This window comes from Cucurbita pepo, chromosome 7, assembly GCF_057944985.1.
Source record: "Cucurbita pepo subsp. pepo isolate OVF chromosome 7, ASM5794498v1, whole genome shotgun sequence".
NCBI lineage: Eukaryota > Viridiplantae > Streptophyta > Magnoliopsida > Cucurbitales > Cucurbitaceae > Cucurbita > Cucurbita pepo.
The window spans coordinates 2841691-2862618 of NC_141804.1; the positions used below are offsets into that span (position 1 = coordinate 2841691).

General features: G+C 34.2%; 2 protein-coding genes across 6 annotated transcripts; one reads left to right on the top strand and one right to left on the bottom strand.

Annotated features, from left to right (window-relative positions):
- Nucleotides 1-1191: 1191 nt before the first annotated feature.
- On the bottom strand, nucleotides 1192-5289 carry LOC111798607 (polyadenylate-binding protein RBP47). Of its 2 annotated transcripts, XM_023681856.2 has the most exons (7): nucleotides 4695-5289; nucleotides 3311-3791; nucleotides 3056-3120; nucleotides 2807-2937; nucleotides 2609-2705; nucleotides 1563-1740; nucleotides 1192-1476 (listed from the first exon to the last, which is right to left on the bottom strand). In XM_023681856.2, exons 1-6 carry the CDS (start codon nucleotides 5058-5060, stop codon nucleotides 1570-1572), a joined length of 1311 nt encoding a protein of 436 aa, XP_023537624.2. In that variant the 5' UTR covers nucleotides 5061-5289; the 3' UTR covers nucleotides 1192-1476; nucleotides 1563-1569. The 2 variants fall into 2 exon arrangements, with proteins under 2 accessions (XP_023537624.2, XP_023537623.2); XM_023681855.2 differs by having other exon boundaries at nucleotides 1192-1740.
- A 4470-nt stretch (nucleotides 5290-9759) lies between these two features.
- On the top strand, nucleotides 9760-19392 carry LOC111798476 (uncharacterized). 4 transcript variants are annotated; one of them, XM_087125478.1, is made up of 17 exons: nucleotides 9760-9957; nucleotides 9991-10066; nucleotides 10597-10899; nucleotides 11007-11232; nucleotides 11322-11567; nucleotides 11671-11786; nucleotides 12465-12563; nucleotides 12662-12749; nucleotides 14401-14630; nucleotides 15785-15969; nucleotides 16080-16279; nucleotides 16379-16711; nucleotides 16802-16903; nucleotides 17873-18170; nucleotides 18279-18427; nucleotides 18503-18787; nucleotides 18856-19392. In XM_087125478.1, exons 3-17 carry the CDS (start codon nucleotides 10601-10603, stop codon nucleotides 19063-19065), a joined length of 3066 nt encoding a protein of 1021 aa, XP_086981604.1. In that variant the 5' UTR covers nucleotides 9760-9957; nucleotides 9991-10066; nucleotides 10597-10600; the 3' UTR covers nucleotides 19066-19392. The 4 variants fall into 4 exon arrangements, with proteins under 4 accessions (XP_086981604.1, XP_023537415.1, XP_086981605.1 ...); XM_023681647.2 differs by having other exon boundaries at nucleotides 9760-10066; XM_087125479.1 differs by lacking the exons at nucleotides 9760-9957; nucleotides 9991-10066 and having other exon boundaries at nucleotides 10576-10899.
- Nucleotides 19393-20928: the final 1536 nt, after the last annotated feature.

Consider the following 20928-nt stretch of genomic DNA (forward strand, 5'->3'; position numbering starts at 1 on the left):
GGAAAAGAAATATGAATTTTATTGGTAACTTTTAATTCTTTCAAGTTTTTCTTGATTTTATTGGTAATTTTAATTCAAGTTTTTCTTAGTCATCCTATGATTAATATCGTTTTCATTTAGATGTGGCATTGGTGGCATGGGTCCATTCATGTATTCCTCTTTTACTCAAGCGGTCACCTAAATTTATTTTTTAAATTTGAGGGAATAAAATGTTATTTAAAAAAAAAATTAAAAGGATGGAAACCCCACAAAAATGATCATTTGTAATCGAAAACAAGATTATTTCTAATCCCTTTTCTAATACAAGTAATAATGTGTTAAAATTAAGCTGAAGTATTCTAGAGAATTCCATTTATTTTGAATTATTGTGTATATTTTATTTGCAAGCCTTAAAGCTTGTGTCACGTTTCAATCTTATACCAAACTCCATTATTGTAAAGTATTCTATACCAAAAATGCTCTCTCAACTTAGTATCATCATTATTACTATGAATACTTGAAAAAGTAGAAAGAAAAAAAACGATGCTTGAAAACATTCTAATTTTGGACATACGCAGATTGCATTAGTGACCCGAACAACTCGAATAAAGTTCACAAACTAACCCTTTATGTTCAGATTGAACTAGATTAACATCAAATATCAAACATTCACAAAACACAAAATACTGCATCGCTAACATCAGTTTCAAACGTCAAATAATCTTAATCTACTCGAATTTTCAGTTTTCCAAAAATGAAAAAACAAATAATAATAATAATAATGACCAAGCCCTTTATGGTTCGATCAAAATCACCTAAATTAGTCAAGTTCTCAAGCCATTTGAATATCTAGAACTCTAGAACGCTAGGTAATTCAAATGTCTAGTCTAAAAAATTACAAGAAACATAAGCAAATTATTAAACACTTTTCTTTTCATTTTACCCCTAATAAAAAAGAAAGAACTTAGACAAAAAGGAAAAACAAAACATCATTAATAGATCCATATAGTAACATTAAAAGAATCAAACACTTGATCATACAAGAATAACATATAAAAATCAACTCAAAGAAACTACAAACAAATAGGCATTTGAAAACCATTTGATAATCATTCCCAAATCTTGCAGGCGCCAATAGCCATATCCTTTTAGAACACACTTCAAAAGTACTCCCAAAACAAAGCAAAAGAACAGGACAAGGAGACAAGGACATAACAACAATCGGAATCTTATCTATGTGATAATGTCTGAATAGCAAGCGCAGAACAATCTTAGCTAAAGCTACAAGCCCATAACATTATATTTTCTAACAAACATTTTTAAGTACCTTATTAGTTCTAGCAGTCTCAAACGAATAGTTAGTAGATCATATTCTACATAACCCGGTCCATCAAAATTCGGTTTCGCTCCATGGTGGAGGGATTTATAGAAAACCTCGCGAACAAAGTTGAACATTTGGAAATGTAAGCAACTTTGCCCATTATAGATAGTGAAATCCTACAGAGAAACGTAGAAGATTTACCGACCCCCAGGCTTCAAACATGACAATTGCCTTTATTAGAACAAAGGATTGTTTCCTCTACCTTCCAATCAGCTCACTTGCTGTTGATGGGTGCCGTACATAGGGTAAGCTCCATATGATGCTGCAGCATACATGGTTGGTGGATCATAAGGTAACGGCATTGCGTATCCATATCCCCCATACATCTGCCCTCCATAGTAGGCGGCTCCACTCCACTGGTTACTATAATCAGCTCGGTGCTGTCAAATGAAAAGCACTTGTTTAGATAATTGATTATTGAGATAGAAATCTAAAATGCTGGCCCACCAATATTTCGAGTACTTTGAAGCAACTAAATACAGACATTGTGAGATCCCACGTCAGTTGGAGAGGGAACGAAACATTTCTTATAAGGGTGTGGAAACCAATCTAGTATATGTGTTTTAAAACCTTGAGGAGAAGCCCGAAAGGGAAAGCCCAAAGAGGACAAAATTCGTTAGTGGTGGGTTTGAGCTGTTACAAATGGTATCAGAGTAAGACATCGAGCGGTGTGCCAGTAAGAACGCTCCCACATTAATTGGAGAGGGGAACGAAACATTTCTTACAAGGGTGTGAAAACCTCTCCCTAGCAGACGCGCTTTAAAGCCTTGAAGGGAAGCTCGAAAGGGAAAGTTCAAAAAGGACAATATTTGTTAGCGGTGGGTTTGAGCTGTTACAAATGGTATCAAAGCCAGACACTGAGCAGTGTGCCAGCGAGGACGCTGGCCCCTAAAGTGGGTGGATTGTGAGATCCCACATCAGTTGGAGAGGGGAACGAAACATTCCTTATAAGGGTGTGGAAATCTCTTCCTAGCAGACGCTTTTTAAAACCTTGAGGGGAAGCCCGAAAGGGAAAGTTCAAAGCTGGGTTTGAGCTGGTACACCATCACCAAGAAAGTTCTAAGCATTTTCCCTTTACTTTCTGTACATCTGAATGTAATAATAATTTATGTGGGTTGTTTAGTAAATCTTGGAATTATAATTTGACAGGGATTCGTAGTTTTTCCACTCGAAGCAGTTTCCAAATCTAGAAAACAAAGTAATTTTGTGTCTCAAACGATTTCACGCACACACGCACACGAAAACTACCTGCTTATTCGCAGGACTGCGCCCCCAAGAAAGACGTACTGTTTGCTTGCCAATTTCAGTTCCATTTAATTTCTGCAATGCCTCTTCAGCATTCTTTCTGCACAGCAGAATTGAAGGATGGTTGAGTAATTCAAATAGACAGAAACTAGAAAAGCTACTCTTTGAATATGGTCAAATGACTCAGCCATGAAGTTTTACCTGTTTGCAAACTGAATAAATCCACAACCTTTTCCAATTGGTATCTTAACAGATACAATGTCACCATGCTGAGAAAATAGTTGCCTAAGATCGTCGTCCGTAACATTCGGATCAAGCCCTCCAATGAAAATCTTTACACATATTCCCCAAAACCAAGACAAATAGAAATAGAATAGGAAGAACAAAGAGAAAATTAGCAAGGTAATGACGTTCGACATTATGAAGACAACATGAAGTAACCCAACTCACAGTTGTATTTGTAGAATCTCCATCAGACTGGTGTCCATGGGTGAATGAGCCATTTGATCCATATCCTAATACCAAGACAATATAAAATTATAGCTGAAGTATGAGCAGCTTAATTTGCCAAGGGTTAGTCCTTGGTTTCCTTATAAAATTACACAGAAACCTCAACATACATGCAACGTTTCGATGCCCTTTTAAGGACATGGATGAAATATTGACTCAAAACTATGGAAATAAATGCAAATAAGTTTTGTGAACCTTGTGAAGAATATTGATGCTGATATCCAGAGGACTTTTTGGGCGTTGCTGCACCAATGCGCATAGGCCTGCTTGAGCAATATACGCCGTTCATGTCAGTCATGGCCTGAGACCTCTCGTTATCATCACCAAACCTCACAAAACCATAACCTTTTGAACAACCAGTGTTTGGATCATAGACAACTTTTGCTGCTTTGACAGATGAATATTTACTCGCAAAAGTTTCTTGTAGTATACTATCGGTAACATCTGCTGCTAAATCTCCGACAAAAATAGAAAGATCAGAACCCTTTTCTGAACGCTTGTCACCCGTGCTAGATGTTGCCCAGTTTAACCGGAAAGTAAGCTCGGTATTAGGCATCAAAACTGTAGAATAATTATGCAGAACTTTCTCTGCTGTTGTATGAGATAAAAATTCTACAAATCCATATCCTTCAGATATACCAGTTTGCTTATTACGAATGACTTTAATGGAAGAAACCTGTATATCATAGTAATGTAAAGCATGGGACATACGAAATATGCTTAAAGCGGAGATAATAAAGACTGTCAAGAAAAAGAACAAAAGACAACAAACAAGTAATCTCCTAGAGGCTTCCTTTTGATAGATTCTCTTCTTGAAAATGAAACAAATGAACACACAAGGAATATGCACGATATAAAAGACGCAAGAGACACTAGCGAACAAGGACCACAACACAACAACTTGGTCGGAACCGTATGGTACTTTATTGAAGAATAACATATCAAAATACTACCATTTACAAATCATTAATAAATATCCGTGGAACGAGCATAACAACCAATACATTGTTCGTTCAAATCACAAAATCAAAATGAAATATAAAAGAGCTAAATCAGACAATTTCATCTTTCAATTCAATGAAATTAGTAAAATGTTATTGCTTAATGAACGTAACAATTGAAAAAACATTACATATATAGTACAAAAGATCATTTTAGGAACGCAAATAAAACAAACAGGTGCATTGACTAAACAAATTTGGCCCCAAGTGATGATAAATGCTCTAGAATTAAATGAACCATCTAATCCAATCATAATAAACAGAACAGATCCAAGTAAAGAGTTCACAATTTTCTCCAAGCAGTCTCACGTAACAAAAATGGTAAGCCTGTTCTATAAAAACAATGAATTCCAGACATAATAATTGAAAAATACAAAAAAATTAATAAAAGGGTCAGTTGTTTCATCAAAATTTTCCTTATCTATATTGAGTAAGTTAGATGAACAAGTGACAGATAACAAAATTAGGCAAACAAATCTAGAACATGTAGATAATATTAAACAACTAATTATATAAACAGTCATAACATTAAAATAATGAATAAATAATTCAGATATCGAAATAATAAAATCGAAAACCTCGCCGGTGGAAGCGAAACAGCTATGGAGGTAATTCTCGTCCATCCAATGCTGCAAATCGCCGACCCAAATAGTCTTGTTCTCGCTGGTGGATTCCTGGTGCGGCGGCTGCTGGTGCTGCTGGCCGTTAACCCGATGCGGCGGTCGACCATAAGGAATACGGTGCGGTGAAGATAAAGGCATGTAATGCTGCGGCGGCATCATCGGATCATGCATTATCATCGGCGCCGCTTGATACTGCATCGCCATCCACCACTGCGGTGGCGGCTGCGGATGCGGTTGCGGTTGTTTGTGCGGTTGCTGATTCTGCTCCGTATGATGTGCAGACTGCTGCTGCGACTGCGAATCAGGGCCGTTGGATGGCATCTTCTCGCACTCTCTCTAACCGCTCAAAATTAAACAGCGCAAACAAAATTTTCACAGGAAGAAGAAGAAGAATGAGTAGAAAGATGAACGAAAACAAGGATAGTGAATCAAAGTTAGTGAAAGAAGAAATCCATGGCGATTGATAACCGCAAGCTGAAGGCGGAGGAGATAAACCAGAGAGGAGAAATGCTCAATTAGGGTGGAACAGCCGAAAACAAATGCACATCAATGAACGACTGATTCATGGCTAGATTTGTAGACGCGGTGGCTCCTCAAACCCTTAGATTAAACCCTTTAAATCAATCTCAGCCGTTGATTTTTATTATTATTTTATACAACGTGCTGTCGTTAAGTTCACCCCCTCTTCATCCGCCGTCAACTGCCTTCAAGTTTTGGGTGTTTCATTCTGCCCTATCCGAATCCATTTTACCTCCTTTCTTACCTCGTTCGGTAATTTTGAGGAGTTAAAAGGTATATATTTTACCGCGGGGGAGGCCTATAGTTTGTAAATTGTGTATTACCATTAAAATTTTAAGTTAATTTTTTTAAAAAATATTTACCATACAATTATATATTTATTTATTATCAACTTTAAAATAAAATTTTATATTTGTTTCTATAATTTTTCAATTATAAATAAAATAAATAAAATTTTGAATAAATGAATTAAATAGTTAAAACAATCAAGCCCAACATTTTACTATTGGTTAAAAAAAAAAATCTATTGGTTAAAAAAAAATTACTATCTAAATAATTAAGTTTATTACAAAAATAAATTTTTTTTATGACCATTTAGATTCTCTGTACCTCCAATTGCTTCGTACCTGAATGTGATAGACAGTTCGATGTTTTGTGTTCGTTTTGTTACTAGTGATCAATTATGAAATTTTTGTCTCTATTTGAATATCTTCAAACTAACTTATATGTCAAAATAAACCAACATAAACAGATAAAGATCATGGTGTTCCAAATATTGTTATTGAACCTATTACACGATTCAAGGTTGAAAAGACTCAAAATAAAATTATATTTTTGTTGAAATTTGTGAATTTTAATAAAGTTGTTTACTTATTTATTTTGTAAATTAATCAAATTTAAAATTGTTATTATACATATTATAATTTTATGAGTAAATTTAATTTTTTCTTTTATAAAATATACTAAATTAATATATTTATTTATTTATTGAAATTAGTAATGTTCTAAATATATTTACTTAAATAAACTAATTTAGTATACAAAATTTAACTTTTTTAATTATTTATTCAATTAAAAAACTCAATCTCTAACCACCAATTAATTTATGTCATTAATTAACCCATCATATTTATATAAAATTTATTAAACTAATATCATAGAAATAAAAACAACAAAATTGTTGCCCTAAACATGATAACCTTAATATCCGATAATTATAAAAAGTACGATACGAAAAACTCTAGTTGTCGACTCATCGGACAACTCTACACTCGTCTAAGAATGCATCACCGACATCAAGCTTTTGACCTCCTAGCTCGTCACCCTTTGATTCCGTCAAATGAAAATTACCAAATTATAAATCAAAGTCAGAAGGTCGATAGCAATCGTGAATTTTTAAAGTTTGATGCTCGAATTTTGGTGTAGGATTTGAATAGGTCGAACCCGACAAAGAAATTGTTGTGTTTATACTAGAAACTCGACCATATGAATTCAATATTTTGTTTTCTAAAACACTGTAATTGCATGCACATGTATGGAAGCGAAGAATGAAATGAGGAGCATGGATGGAAACAAAGAAGCTGAGTTATACTCAAATTGATAGATGTTTTCTTAAATCATCACATAGAAAAATGATATTAACCTACCGTTTTTCAAATTACTTCATATCAACAATTTTAAAAGTTGCATTGAATAGTTTCGATTTACAAAGGAAATATAAATGAATTTGTGATACTCGGTACAACAGTTATGAGATTAAACATTAAAATAAAATATTATTATACACGATTTAGTAATTTTCGAGTATACCTAATTAAATAACTACTTGATATAAATTTATTAAAATTGAACACGATTATTTGATTATAATTAATCAATAATTACGCGTTAAACATACACTTAATTACTTTTTTTAATTAAATTTTATGTAATAGACATAATAGCTTATTTATTGAAATTATTAACTAATTGTTAATTAGGTTAAATGGGTTCAAATTTTAATTTTCAATAAATAAATGCAATTACTTATTCATTTAAATTATTAACTAATTAGTTTATTGAGTTACCTAAATTAAATGAGTATACATTATTTTCCAATATTAATAATTGATTAGTTATTGAGATTAATTTTAGTATTTGATTTATTATTAATATATCATAATTATATATATATATTTTTTGCTCTATTCTTCATTAATATTCATTATTACTGCATCATTTTTTATATTATTTATTAAAATATATTTATACTAGTTAGAACTCATGGATTTGAATTATATTTATAATTAATATTATTGTACTATAACTAATTAAATTAATTAAATATTTCACTATTATAAATAAATATTATTTATTTAATTTATGTCATGGACAAATATTTATTAAATTAATATAATCAAGGATGCTTATTAATTAAATATTTATTCTTGAATTATTAATTAATTAACTTTCATTGATTTTAATTGTTTTATTAATTAATTTATTAGATTTTATATAAACCTTTCAAGATTAATTCTATAAAATAAATATAAATATTATTTGTTTCCATAAAATTCTTATATTTCATGCATCCGATAATTAACAATATAAAAAGAAATTAAATAATTAAACAATTAATTATTTAAATGTGAACAATTTTCTTAATATTAATAAAAAAAAAAACAACAGTCTAAACTGAAAGTTCTCTCATCAAGTTTCTCAATCAGACATTCTTTTATTAAAGTATTTATGTAAAATTGACAATAATATTAAAATAATACAAATTGTTTCTATTTTATTAAAAATAATAATTTCATAACTCAAAATTGTATTAAATGTTTTCTTTATTAAATATTTTTTTGTCTCTCCGTACAAGGATGAAAGCTTATTTTTTTAATATGTTTTCCGTCATATTTCGAAAATAGATTTTTCTCGAACATTTTGGTAGAGTTTATTATAAAAATAAAAATAATTAATCATATTAATTTTTAGTTTATTATACTAAAAATTTATTTCCAACGACCTTTCCACTCGACATCGTCGAACCACTAAGGCCGATTTTCGTCCCTGCTCGACAGGTGGGTCTTGCAGTCAATCTCCCTTCTACCTTTGCACTTGAGTGCCAAATCTCGCTCTGGCCCCAGGAGATGTTTGCACACCTCCATTACCTTTCGGGAGGCATGCACCTCATAGAAACTGTCTTTTAGCTCGTAGGTCATGACACAAGGTTATAATTCTAGCTTTTTCAGAGAGTGTCAATCTTGCTTTGGAGGAAACATTTGCACGCCTCCATTACCTTTCGGGAGGCCTACGCGCCATAGAAGCTGTCCCTTAGCCCATAGGTCCTGACACAAGGTTCGAATTCCAACTTTTTCAGAGAGTGCCAATCTCACTCTGGAGGAAACATTTGCACACCTCCATTACCTTTCGGGAGGCCTACGCGCCATAGAAGTTGTCCCTTAGCCCGTAGGTCCTGACACAAGGTTCGAATTCCAACTTTTTCAGAGAGTGCCAATCTCGCTCTGGAGGAAACATTTGCACACCTCTATTACCTTTCGGAAGGCCTACGTGCCATAGAAGCTGTCCCTTAGCCTGTAGGTCCTGACACAAGGTTCGAATTCCAACTTTTTCAGAGAGTGCCAATCTCGCTCTGGAGGAAACATTTGCACACCTCTATTACCTTTCGGAAGGCCTACGTGCCATAGAAGCTGTCCCTTAGCCTGTAGGTCCTGACACAAGGTTCGAATTCCAGTTTTTTTAGAGAGTGCCAATCTCGCTCGGGAGGAAACATTTGCACACCTCCATTATCTTTCGGGAGGCCTACGCCCCATAGAAACTGTCCCTTGACCCGTAGGTCATGACACAAGGTTAGAATTCTAGCTTTTTCAGAATAGTATCTCAGTGATGGCTCAAGCCCAGGAAGGGGGCCTTCTTCGCCCTCCACCTAAGCTGCACACCAAAGACCCAAAGATATTTTAAAATGGTTTCCAAAACTACCCTTCTAAAATTTGTTATTATTATTTATTTATTTATTAATATAAGACATAAATTAATGCAAGCTGACTGTAAAAAAAAAAAAAAAAAACATGACATCATTTATAATTTAATTTAAGCTACCAATTTGTTATCTATTGACATTATTATAATATTAATAACCATTTTTAATTTTTCATATCAATAATTTTTAGGAACAATTTTAAAATTTGAAGGAGATAATGGTAATTATGTATAAATTGGCCATAAAATTTTAAACCGTCCAAATGAATAGACACGTCAGCATCACAAATTGAGGAAGACCCCAGATAGAAATAAAAAATAATAATCCCTTATTATCAAGTTGGAACACGAGGACCTTGAGACGGCGCCGTATCATCCATAGGCCCCTCTATCTATCCGCTCATTCCCACATTAAATGTGGACCGTCCAAAAATATAAATAAATAAAAGAAAAAAAAAAAAACGAAAAAAAGGCGAGAAATTAACCGAACCAATTCTAGGACGGAAGGAACGAACCGTGAAAGGCACGCAAATCTGCGAGTCAATGAATTCCCACTCGCACTGGCAATTGGTTTACGTGCGAGGCCCCGTGTCGTCGAGCCTCTCTGTAACGAGGCCTCGTCATCGTCTTGTTGGTTCCAAAGGAATATGCCATGGTTGTGTTCTTTAATGCAGCAGACGTTCTCAGAGACTCAGATGCACACGACCTTTGAGAAGATGCCCTTTTCTTCTTCTTCTTCTTCTTCTTCTTCTTCTTCTTCTTCTTCTATATATTGCTTCATCAACTTCTAGTCTTTTTCTCTTCTTTCGTTCCTCTCGCACCGGTTCTATTTGGTATGTGCTTTTCTTTCTCCGTTTCTCTTTTTGAATTTCTGTTTCCTGTTTGATTCTTGGCAATATGACTTCATTTGATGCCTAATTTTGCATGTTCTTTGATTTCGGTTCTTCCGTTTGGTATATACATTTAATTTGTGATGTCTTTCGTTTGTGGAGCCTTTTTCAAAGCGGTTGTGATTTGGTGTGAAAATTTTAGTGTTTAGAGCCGAGTAAGTGCGGAAGAAGCTAGGGTTTTGGATTTCTTCGTGATTGACGACGGGGAGGAGGAGGTCTTTGTTTGATGAGGATTGGTGATTTTAGGTTTATTACGATATAAGAACTTGCAAGTTAAGCATTTGAAATGAAGTTAAGATTGGAAGATGCATTAAGATTATTGTTCGTGAAATCTTGAATTGTAATTTTTGTTGTGTGTTTGATGAAATGTGTCTGCGTCTATAGGTTTCTTGATTGGTTGATGCCCTAGATGTATTGAAGAAGTAGGATTGGATTTGTTTATCTAAAGGAAGTGATATTCTTCGTGCGTGCAGGACTATGGGCTCTGACAACATTTCTGTTGGTTTATTAGATACCCTCAAAATGAAGAGGGTTCGGACCATCTTCACTCATACATATCCGTATCCTCATGAGCATTCACGTCATGCTATCATTGCGGTTGTGGTTGGTTGCTTATTTTTTATATCTTCTGACAACATGCACACGCTCATCGACAAGTTGGATCAGAATATCAAATGGTGGTCTATGTATTCATGTTTGCTTGGTTTCTTTTATTTCTTTTCATCACCATTTATTGGGAAAACCATTAAACCTAGCTATTCAAATTTCAGTCGGTGGTGAGTTTCCGCGAGTCAATTATACTGCTTTTTGTTTCATTTTGACATTTAATACTTCCTACCCGTGTATATGTGCTCTTGGAAATTTGAGTTATTGATGTTTTCAGGTACATAGCCTGGATTTTAGTGGCAGCTGTGTATCATCTTCCAAGTTTTCAGTCAATGGGAGTGGATATAAGGATGAATCTTTCAATGTTCATAACGATATACATCTCTTCCATTCTGTTTCTTGCAGTATTTCATGTTCTCTTTATTGGCCTCTGGTACATTGGTTTGGTCTCACGTGTTGCTGGAAAGAGGCCTGAGCTTTTGGCAATTTTTCAGAATTGTGCTGTAAGTTCTGTGGATGCCTCCTGTGGTTTACTATTACATTCTCTTTTCCCACGTTGCTATATCAATTCTTGCTCTCATTCATGGTGTAGGTCATAAGTATAGCCTGCTGTGTGTTTTACAGTCACTGTGGCAATAGTGCTGTCTTGAAAGACAGAACACTTCAGCGGAGAACCTCTAATTGGTTTACTTTCTGGAAGAAGGAAGAGAGAAACTCTTGGCTTGCAAAATTTCTTCGCGTAAATGAATTAAAGGATCAGGTGTGCTTGTCTTGGTTCGCACCCGTTGGGTCTGCAAGTGATTACCCACTTTTGTCTAAGTGGGTAATTTATAGCGAGGTGCATATAGAATTCATCTCTGTTAATACGTGGATTTACTGTATGTGTTTGTGTTAATTCTTTTCATTTGTTTTTCTCATGTCACCTTCTTTCACTGCTTTAGTTAGCGTGTAATGGCTCGTGCGCTGGTCCATCTGATGGTATTTCACCCATATACTCACTCTGGGCTACATTTATTGGCCTTTACATTGCAAACTATGTGGTGGAACGGTCGACAGGGTAAGTATTTGGTGGTTGCTCTACCTGATATTCCCTTTTTAAGTAGTATTTAACTCTCATCATTTTAGTAGGAGTCTAGGAGCTGAAGATGTCTTGATTAGGTTAAGATTGAAATAGTTCTGATATTATGTTCTTTAGTCTGTCTGTTCCTTAATGGAATTTATATAGTCTACTAGCGATGTTACTGGACGCTCAAGCATTTTTCTACTGCAAGTCCCTACGCCTTTCCACTTCCATTTCTTATTTAGCTTGGGGTCTCTTAATTGTTCACGCTATTTGGAGTTATTAATTGAATACAATTGAACTGATTTAATCAAGAAAACCAAGTTTAGTTCACTCTGAGGTTGGACTTGAGAATATGGAATCAAATTATCTTATGTCAGGTTTGCTTTTTGTTTCTCTTAGTCAGTTTTGTTCAGCTTTAACTATGATCCCTTTTGTCTTTATCCATTATCCATTTTGGTTGGATCTTTCTCGATCCTTTATTTTTACCCCGAACTGATTCATGGGTCTAGGATATCACTTTATTTTTACCCCGAGCTATTTTTTAGGTTTTATAATAATTTTCATCTAATTTTCTACCATTAAATGTGCCGAGATGATTTATTTGTGGATTTTGAAGTTGCACCTGGAGTATAATTTTCTTTTGGTTGCTTAATTAATTTGTATGATTAACAGGTGGGCTCTTTCTCATCCTTTATCTGTTAAAGAATATGAAAAGCTGAAGAAAAAGCAAATGAGGCCTGATTTCCTTGATATGGTTCCTTGGTATTCAGGGTATTATGTTTACTATGATTCTTGATCGCTTTCCTTCCTTTAATGTGGGTGTGCATGTTTATAGATTTTTGAAGTATTCTTTTGATGGTTTTTTGCAGAACTTCTGCTGATTTATTCAAGACTGTTTTTGATCTACTTGTTTCAGTGACTGTCTTTGTTGGTCGATTTGACATGCGCATGATGCAGGTTTAGTTCTATGATCCACATTTTGCATTATATCTACCTTGTAGTTCGGAATGAATCCACAATTTCACTGCTTTAAATTTGAAGGAAATCATATAGGATAATTGCATCCCCTAATTGTGCTATCTAGCTGATTGTAGGCACCGTGCTCTACTCTTTTTAGTTGATACCTTAGACACTTTGGTGACTGAATCTGATATTTCATGTCCCGAACATTGTTGCAAGTTTAGAAGGGATGAAGCTGTTGTAATATCCTCGACTTTAATGCACAATCTGCTTCCTGGTAGTACTGAAAATTAGAAGTCCATTTGGAACTTTCACTTAATGCTCCATACGGTCCCTTATTGCCATAGATGTTTCTAGATTTCATATATTTAAAGGTAGATTTTAGATTTTGATCCACTCTCTTTGAGAACGAGTGATGTCTTTTGGTGCAAGTGTTCTTCCCAAAACTTCAAACTCCTTGTGTTGTCACCAACTTTGCTAAAGTGTTGTATGGGCACTTCAGAATGACTTCATCTCGACTTAAGGGGTTTTAAAATGAAGGTTTTCCCATCTATTTATGAATCACATCAATGATTTGTTTTGCAACTACAAACCCATAATAGCTTTCCTCTTGTTGATTTCACCAACCCGTCTTATGCCTCACCCACACAAAGCATTGGCCTTAATGATTTCTGTGATAGATGGAAACTTCTTGTCAATCTCCATCGAAAAGACCTTCCATGTACAAATCAAGAAATAATTGTCTGTTAAGGTTGGAGAACTCCTTCCATCCAATTGACTGCAGGCAGCCCTATTGGCACAATCTGGTTGTTCTTAGCCCCATTTAGACAAAGCTTCATATCCTGGTGAAGTTTGCCCCTGTTTTTGTGACCCAGATGGAGCCATCATTACCATATAGGCAGGATTGAGAAGAATAATTACTAGGTTTGACAACGAACAAAACATTGTGAGAGTTCAATAGATCCATCTGTAAGAATTATAAGATCCTACCTCTTCCTTTCTCATTTAAAATTTCAGGGATGCTAAATAATAATAGATATATGAATAGAATAATGGTCTATTTCCTAATATTCACAATGGTTAAAAGGGACCTATCTTAAGTAGAAGAAAAACCTAATACATAAAGGAAAAAACTTGCACATAATTGCAATCAAGAAAAATATAAATCAACCTAAGCCTTTGTGGTTTGTAAACCTTGTTGTCAGAACCTAAGCCTTTGTTGCTAGCCAGAGGATCCGTTGGGAGTTCACTGGATGAGATATCTAGGCTTCGCTGAACTAAAAAGTTCACTGCTTCCATTTTTCTCTTCTTTTGTTCCAACTGATTGTAGCAGCTTTGAATGGACTAATATTTGTTTCTCTGTTCTTACTTTTGTTGCCTTCTATTTGATTTAATTCTTTTCAAGGTGTAAAAGTTCTCACCCCTATAACGATTAGTCTTTTTGCCTTATTAAACAATTGGGTTTCTTTCTAACAACTCATTTAATTTATCAATGGAATCTCTCTGTTTCTCTCGCTCAAAAAAAAAAAAAAAAAAAAAAAAAAAAAAGAATCTATCATATCCTAGTTTCCTACATAAAATTTAAAGAAATTGTTCTCTTATGAAGGCTAATTGTAATGTTTCCACTTGACGTTTCTTCCAATGTTAGGCAGCAATGCGCAAGCTTGAAGATGGAGCTCAGCAGGATGGTTTATTATATGATCATTATAGCGATAGGGAGGACTTATGGTTTGATTTCATGGCTGATACTGGTGATGGTGGGAACTCATCTTATACTATTGCACGTTTGCTTGCTCAACCTTCAATTCGCATAATTGAAGATGATTCAATTTTCAACTTACCACGTGGAGATATGTTACTCATAGGGGGAGATCTTGCGTAAGTTTTTTCAAGTATAGCTTATATGTTTTTTCATTCATATAGTTGAAGATGGTTTTTAAGTTCTTTCATTAGTGATTCATTTTTGTGGTTTCAGCTGAGTTTGGATATTTTGGTCCATGTTGGCAGATTTCTTATTTTGGTCAGTCTTGCATTGTCTCTAGTTGGAGGCTTTTCTTTTAAAATATTTTTAAATAAAGAAAAAAGGGCACCTGATTGATTTCAAAAAGTGTTTCTAGGGGTGAGCTGGTGGGGTGGGGGTGATGAAACATTTTCGGATCCAGCCAAGAAGTTTTGAAGTACTCCCAAGCTACATTAGTCATATAGGTTGTAACTAGAGTAGTGACAATCAAATCTAAGGGCGACTATCCATCTAGAATCTGTATTTATCCTTAAAAGTTCTACTGTTCTCCTCATTCCAAGAGACCGAAGCAGGACTTCTCAGAAGCAATCATTCGAAGGAAGTTTCTAAACCCTACTTTAGAAAGGGCGACTATGCCAACTGAAACCCATTGTTAAGGAAGTTTCCGATTATATGAACGCAATGGATGAGTAGATTACCTAGAGTTGTGGTTAGAGTGGTTAGATAGCTAGTTGGTGGGGTTCTTCTGAATTTTGTCTCAAGTTCTTGAACTTATGTAGGCTAATGGAATAATGTGAGGACTTGAACCCCAACCACACCCCTCAAACCAAAGCAGTTAGCTGTTTTTCCCTGCTTATTAAACTGGCCCTTATGGAATTTTACTTCGTTAAATAATTGAAGTCAATGATGCTGCTGAAGGGATGTTTGGAAGCTGTTCTTTATTGCCCTTCTGCAAGATTTTCTAAGTATAATTTATCTGAGTGAAGATGGTGCACTTGAAGGGGAGAGTATTTTGGTTTAATGTAAAGTAAGTGGATAAGTGTTAAAAAGAACTTGAACATTTAGTAGTGGTAGTTATTTGATACCTTCCTAAGTATAATTGTTTAAGAAGCCCGAAGAAGGTATGTCCTTGGTGCCTTAATCACTGCTAATCAATATATGAAACACCTTGTGTGTTTTGGATAGATTTTTTAGATTATGCATTACCACCATCATACCTTCTTCACTGTCAAAATGCTTATGCAGAGCTATATCTAATTATGGTAATTATTTCCCTGTCGTTCTATGCCAGATATCCTAATCCATCAGCATTCACATATGAAAGACGGCTCTTTTGCCCTTTTGAATATGCTCTTCAACCTCCTCCTTGGTATAAAGAAGATCATATAGCAGTAAAGAAGCCTGAGTTACCACATGGGATTTCTGAACTGAAGCAATATGATGGACCTCAGTGTTACGTAATTCCTGGAAATCATGGTTTGCTGCTTTTCTCTGTCTGAGCTGATTTAATTTTGATGTTTTCCTTTTATGGGAATTGATTTCCTATCACTATGTCTGTGAGGTAACACACTTGTTTGGTTTTGTAGATTGGTTCGATGGACTTCATACATATATGAGATACATATGTCATAAGAGCTGGTTGGGCGGGTGGTTTATGCCTCAGAAGAAGAGCTATTTTGCCCTGAAACTTCCCAAAAGATGGTGGGTATTTGGTCTGGATCTAGCACTCCATGGTGATATTGATGTCTACCAATTCAAATTCTTTTCAGAACTTGTACAGGAGAAGGTATTTTCCCTACTTCAGTTAGTTATTTCCATTGGTTCTTCACTTCTCTCTGTGGTTACTGTCTTCTAATGAACAAATAATCTCTTTTATCTGATCAAGATGGGAGCTGATGACTCGGTAATCATTATGACTCATGAACCTAATTGGTTGCTTGACTGTTACTGGAATGATGTTTCTGGGAAGAATGTTTCGCACCTAATATGCGATTATCTAAAAGGGAGGTGCAAACTTCGAATTGCTGGAGACTTGCATCATTATATGCGCCATTCTGCTGTTCAATCAGACGAGTCTGTAAATGTGCACCATCTTCTTGTAAATGGCTGTGGTGGGGCTTTTTTACACCCAACTCACGTCTTTAGTAATTTTCGAAAATTTTGTGGGGCTACATATGAGTGCAAGGCTGCTTATCCTTCCTTTGAAGATTCTGGCAGGGTAATGTTTGAACTGGAAAATTCTGTGCTATTCAGTTCTACCATTTTATTTTATTTTTAACTTCTAGTGCATACTTCTTCTCTTGTGCAGATTGCTTTAGGAAATATTTTGAAGTTCCGGAAGAAAAATTGGCAATTTGATTTCATTGGTGGCATCATCTACTTCATATTGGTCTTTTCTATGTTCCCACAGGTTGGCTTTTGTTCTTTCTTCCTTGGAGATTTTTTTGGGCTTTCTTTAGCATGTTTTTTAACTAGACTTCCCTTGGTTCATATTCAGCTTAGTTTCTGGTGGTTGTTTCGTTTTTAGTTGATCAGTATTTGTTGTATTATATTGCTGGAATTTTATTTCTTTATTTCTAATCGAGTGTTCTATTTAAAGAACCACTTTCTTCTCATACAAAAATCGACAGAAAATATTATTTTTCTTATATTTTGCACATGGTGTCAAAATATTAGAAACCCTTAAAAACCAACCCTAGGCCTAGTTGCCACTGCCATTGATACTGTTTGCTGCTGTTGGCCATCTTTGTTTGCCCAACGTCGCCCTTAGTCGAGTTAATGTCTTCTCGGGATCCACAATATTATTCCTGGCAAACCTCAATATTGAATTCAATAAAGTTAAAGGCTGCAGGAAGAGAGCCAATATTGTGAAGAAACCCAATGATTCAGTTGAAAGCTTTGCTTTGGTTGTTGAAAATATTGCACACTAGGTTTCTGATCAATCGAAGCATCGCGTCTAATGTGAGTATTGTAACAAACCTCGGCATACTTGTGATACCTACAGCTTGAGTTTGAGTACTTAGAAGGGTGAGAAGAACACCAATCAACCTTTTTTTTCTAGTGCTAATGTTCTTGACTCCAACCCTCAAGGACACTTCATCGTTTGGTAATTCATTATCAACATATTCTCCTTTTGATCAAAGTTACAATTTGATAAGATTGATTGACAAGCTGACAATAAAATGTATCTTCAAACTAGCCTGAGGAGAGGATTGGTTTCACTTTTAGTTAATAAGTATTTATTGTTTCTCTAGTTGAATAGTTTGCTCTTCACTTCCTATTAGACTCAATGGGGTGTATAATGCACTTTTGGCTTTTTAGCAAGGTAAAATGCTTTACTTTAAATATGTGGATGACCAAGTTTGTAACTTTCTTATAGTGTAAGCTCGATCACATCTTGCAAGAAGATTCATTTTCGGGTCACTTGAAGAGTTTCTTTGGCACGGTGTGGAATTCTTTTCTATACATGCTGGGAGAGTCATATGTATCTTTAGCTGGTGCCATTGTATTATTGATTGTAGCGATAACATTTATTCCTAGCAAAGCATCCAAGAAGAAACGGGTAATAATTGGCCTTGTTCATGTGTCTGCACATCTTGGGGCAGCTCTTTTTCTTATGTTGCTATTGGAACTCGGGTTGGAGACGTGCGTCCGTCATGAATTACTAGCAACCTCAGGTACTATCACGTGTTACTTTTGAACGTAGCCTTACTTTACCAATGGCATCGAGGTTTCTAGTTATGAATTATTTGATGTTGAAAGTGAGATATTTTTTTTCATTACAGGCTATCACACTTTGTATGAATGGTACCGTACAAAGGAAGGTGAGCACTTTCCCGATCCGACTGGTCTCCGTGCGCGATTAGAAGAATGGACATATGGTCTGTATCCAGCATGCATCAAGTATCTTATGTCGGCATTTGATATACCTGAGGTTAGAACACTCTTCTTCCCAGTATTATCGTTTTTTCATCCTTCCATTGACTAACGGTCGAGAGAATGCTATTAGGTCATGGCCGTTTCGCGTAGTAATATTTGCAAGAATGGAATGCATTCGCTCTCTAGAGGAGGTGCTATAATATATTATGGCTCCGTCTTCTTTTATTTCTGGGTTTTCTCAACGCCAGTCGTCTCCCTTGTTTTTGGAAGCTATTTATACATATGTATCAATTGGCTTCACATCCACTTTGATGAAGCATTCTCTTCACTAAGGATTGCAAATTATAAATCGTTCACTCGATTCCACATCAATCACGATGGTGATCTCGAAGTTTTTACTCTTGCTGTTGACAAGGTAAACATGGATTTACACATTCTTATTTTCGAGTTATCTGTATCTTGATTCTCACTTCGACGTTGCAGGTTCCGAAAGAATGGAAGTTGGATTCTAAATGGGAAGGGGAGGCAAGACAACCGGAGCAGCTAAGCCATCGGAGAGCGTTTCCGAGCAAGTGGAAGGCAGCTACATCGTATCAAGATCCAGTGCACACGGTTAAAATTGTGGATCAATTTGTTATTAGACAAAGAGATAATGCTGATTTTGAAGATGCTAATGGGTCAGAAATTCACTGACCTCTGTGAGTTAACTACTCTGTGGGTTGTGTATTGATTGATTTAGGGTTTAACCATTTTAAAGCCAGAAATTGGTATGAATGATATGATATGATGATGATGATGATGATGATGTGTACAGTGATGATTTTCTTTTAGGCTTGTAGCAGTTTGTACTGATCCATGGCTTCAACAGAACAATGGTTGATGTATTCCCATTGGTTGGTAGGAAAAGAAGCCTTCTTAGTTCTTTTTTTTTTAATGTTTGGACCGAAAGCTTCTGACCATGTTGGTTTAAAGGCAAAGCATGGGAATTTTATTACTGCTAATCAATATTTTACCTTCTCAGCTGTATGTAAGAAAATGTATTTATTATGAAAATTACCCCATTCAGGTAAGTTTCTTTTTTTATTTTTTATTTTTCAATTTCGAATTCAATTTCCGTTCACAACTTATGACCAATATTATTATTAGCTAACGTTCCTTCGTAACTCCCGAAACTTCTTTACAATAGAAATAGATCTATTGGATGCTTCATTTCATAGAGAATCTCAATTCCATATTCATTTAATATCCCGGTAACGTACCTCTATCGATAAAATTTTTAAACTATTTTAAGTAAATCAATTTGAAAATAGAAAATAGTTCATTTGAAATAAATAATCTAAATTGATTTATTTATAAACGGTTGATTCATTTATAACGGAGATGAAAACCATGAGTTAATTAATAACCATGAGTTAATTAATTGATAATTGATATAATAGTTATAAGTTTTATACTAATATTTTCAAATGTTGTACGAGATTCAATATAAATGGAACAAATTGATAATATTTATTAATTTATGATTTTTATTGATAATACCCTAAAATTTTATTTTATTTTAATTTTTTTAATTGTTGTAATAAATTCTTTGTAAGGTAAAAATAGGAAATAATTGAAACAACTCAAGTATAGGAACAAATTTGTAATAACTTAAAGCAAGGACCCATTAAAACTAATTTAGTATGGACTAAATTTGTATTTTAATTTAATATTTATAAATAAAATATAAATTACTAAATTGAAACATTGGTATGAATATAGTGTAAATAATAAAAAATAATAATTTCATAAATAAAAAATTAATATTTATTTGCAAGTCAAATTAAATCAAATTCATTATGCTGTTCAACACTTTTTTTAATAGTCAAAAGACAAAATTGCAAATTTTTGTATTATATATATATATATATTTTTTTTTTTTAAAGTATAAACTGTACACATTTTTAGAAAATAAAAAGATATACTTCATGAATAAACAAATAATGAATAAACAAAAGTAAAAATTTTTGTATTATTTGTTTATTCATTTTTACTTTTGCTATTTATTCAATTTAAGGAAACTTAAATAATAATGAAAAACGCATTATATTCAAATCTTAGTTTTTAAATATTGTTTATGAAATATTATTGGATTTCTTGGCCGTTTTACATTTTTTAATATAAATTATATTAAAAAAATTCTTTGAGAAGAATAAAGAAACGAAAAAAAAAAAAAAAAAAAAAAAATCGGCACGAGTCCAATCCTCGCAAAAATAAATGAAAAATTTTGTGGAAAAAAAAATCGAAATAGGAGGCAAGGATGGATCCGGTGGACATCTCTACCATTAACATCTTTTATCGAAATCTCGAAATCAAATACTGAGTTCATTTAAGATTAAACAAAAGTTAATTAAGAAAGTGGCACCCCATTATAAAAAATTTGATCAAGTCGATCTTTGATTAGTCCACGTGAAAATAGAGTATTCCAAATCAATCAAATTACACTCATCAAATTTCTCGACCCGTTCATTTTCTTTCGATTGTGAAACAATCACTTTAAAATAACTTCATTCCAAT

Coding starts and splice junctions, on each gene's coding strand:
- LOC111798607 (XM_023681856.2), bottom strand. CDS start 5,060: ATGCCATCCAACGGCCCTGATTCGCAGTCGCAGCAGCAGTCTGCACAT. Junction 3,121..3,310: donor GCATCAATATTCTTCACAAG/GTTCACAAAACT, acceptor TCTTGGTATTAG/GATATGGATCAAATGGCTCA. Junction 1,741..2,608: donor GCAGTCCTGCGAATAAGCAG/GTAGTTTTCGTG, acceptor TTCATTTGACAG/CACCGAGCTGATTATAGTAA.
- LOC111798476 (XM_023681647.2), top strand. CDS start 10,601: ATGGGCTCTGACAACATTTCTGTTGGTTTATTAGATACCCTCAAAATG. Junction 10,900..11,006: donor TATTCAAATTTCAGTCGGTG/GTGAGTTTCCGC, acceptor TGATGTTTTCAG/GTACATAGCCTGGATTTTAG. Junction 11,787..12,464: donor GTGGTGGAACGGTCGACAGG/GTAAGTATTTGG, acceptor TATGATTAACAG/GTGGGCTCTTTCTCATCCTT.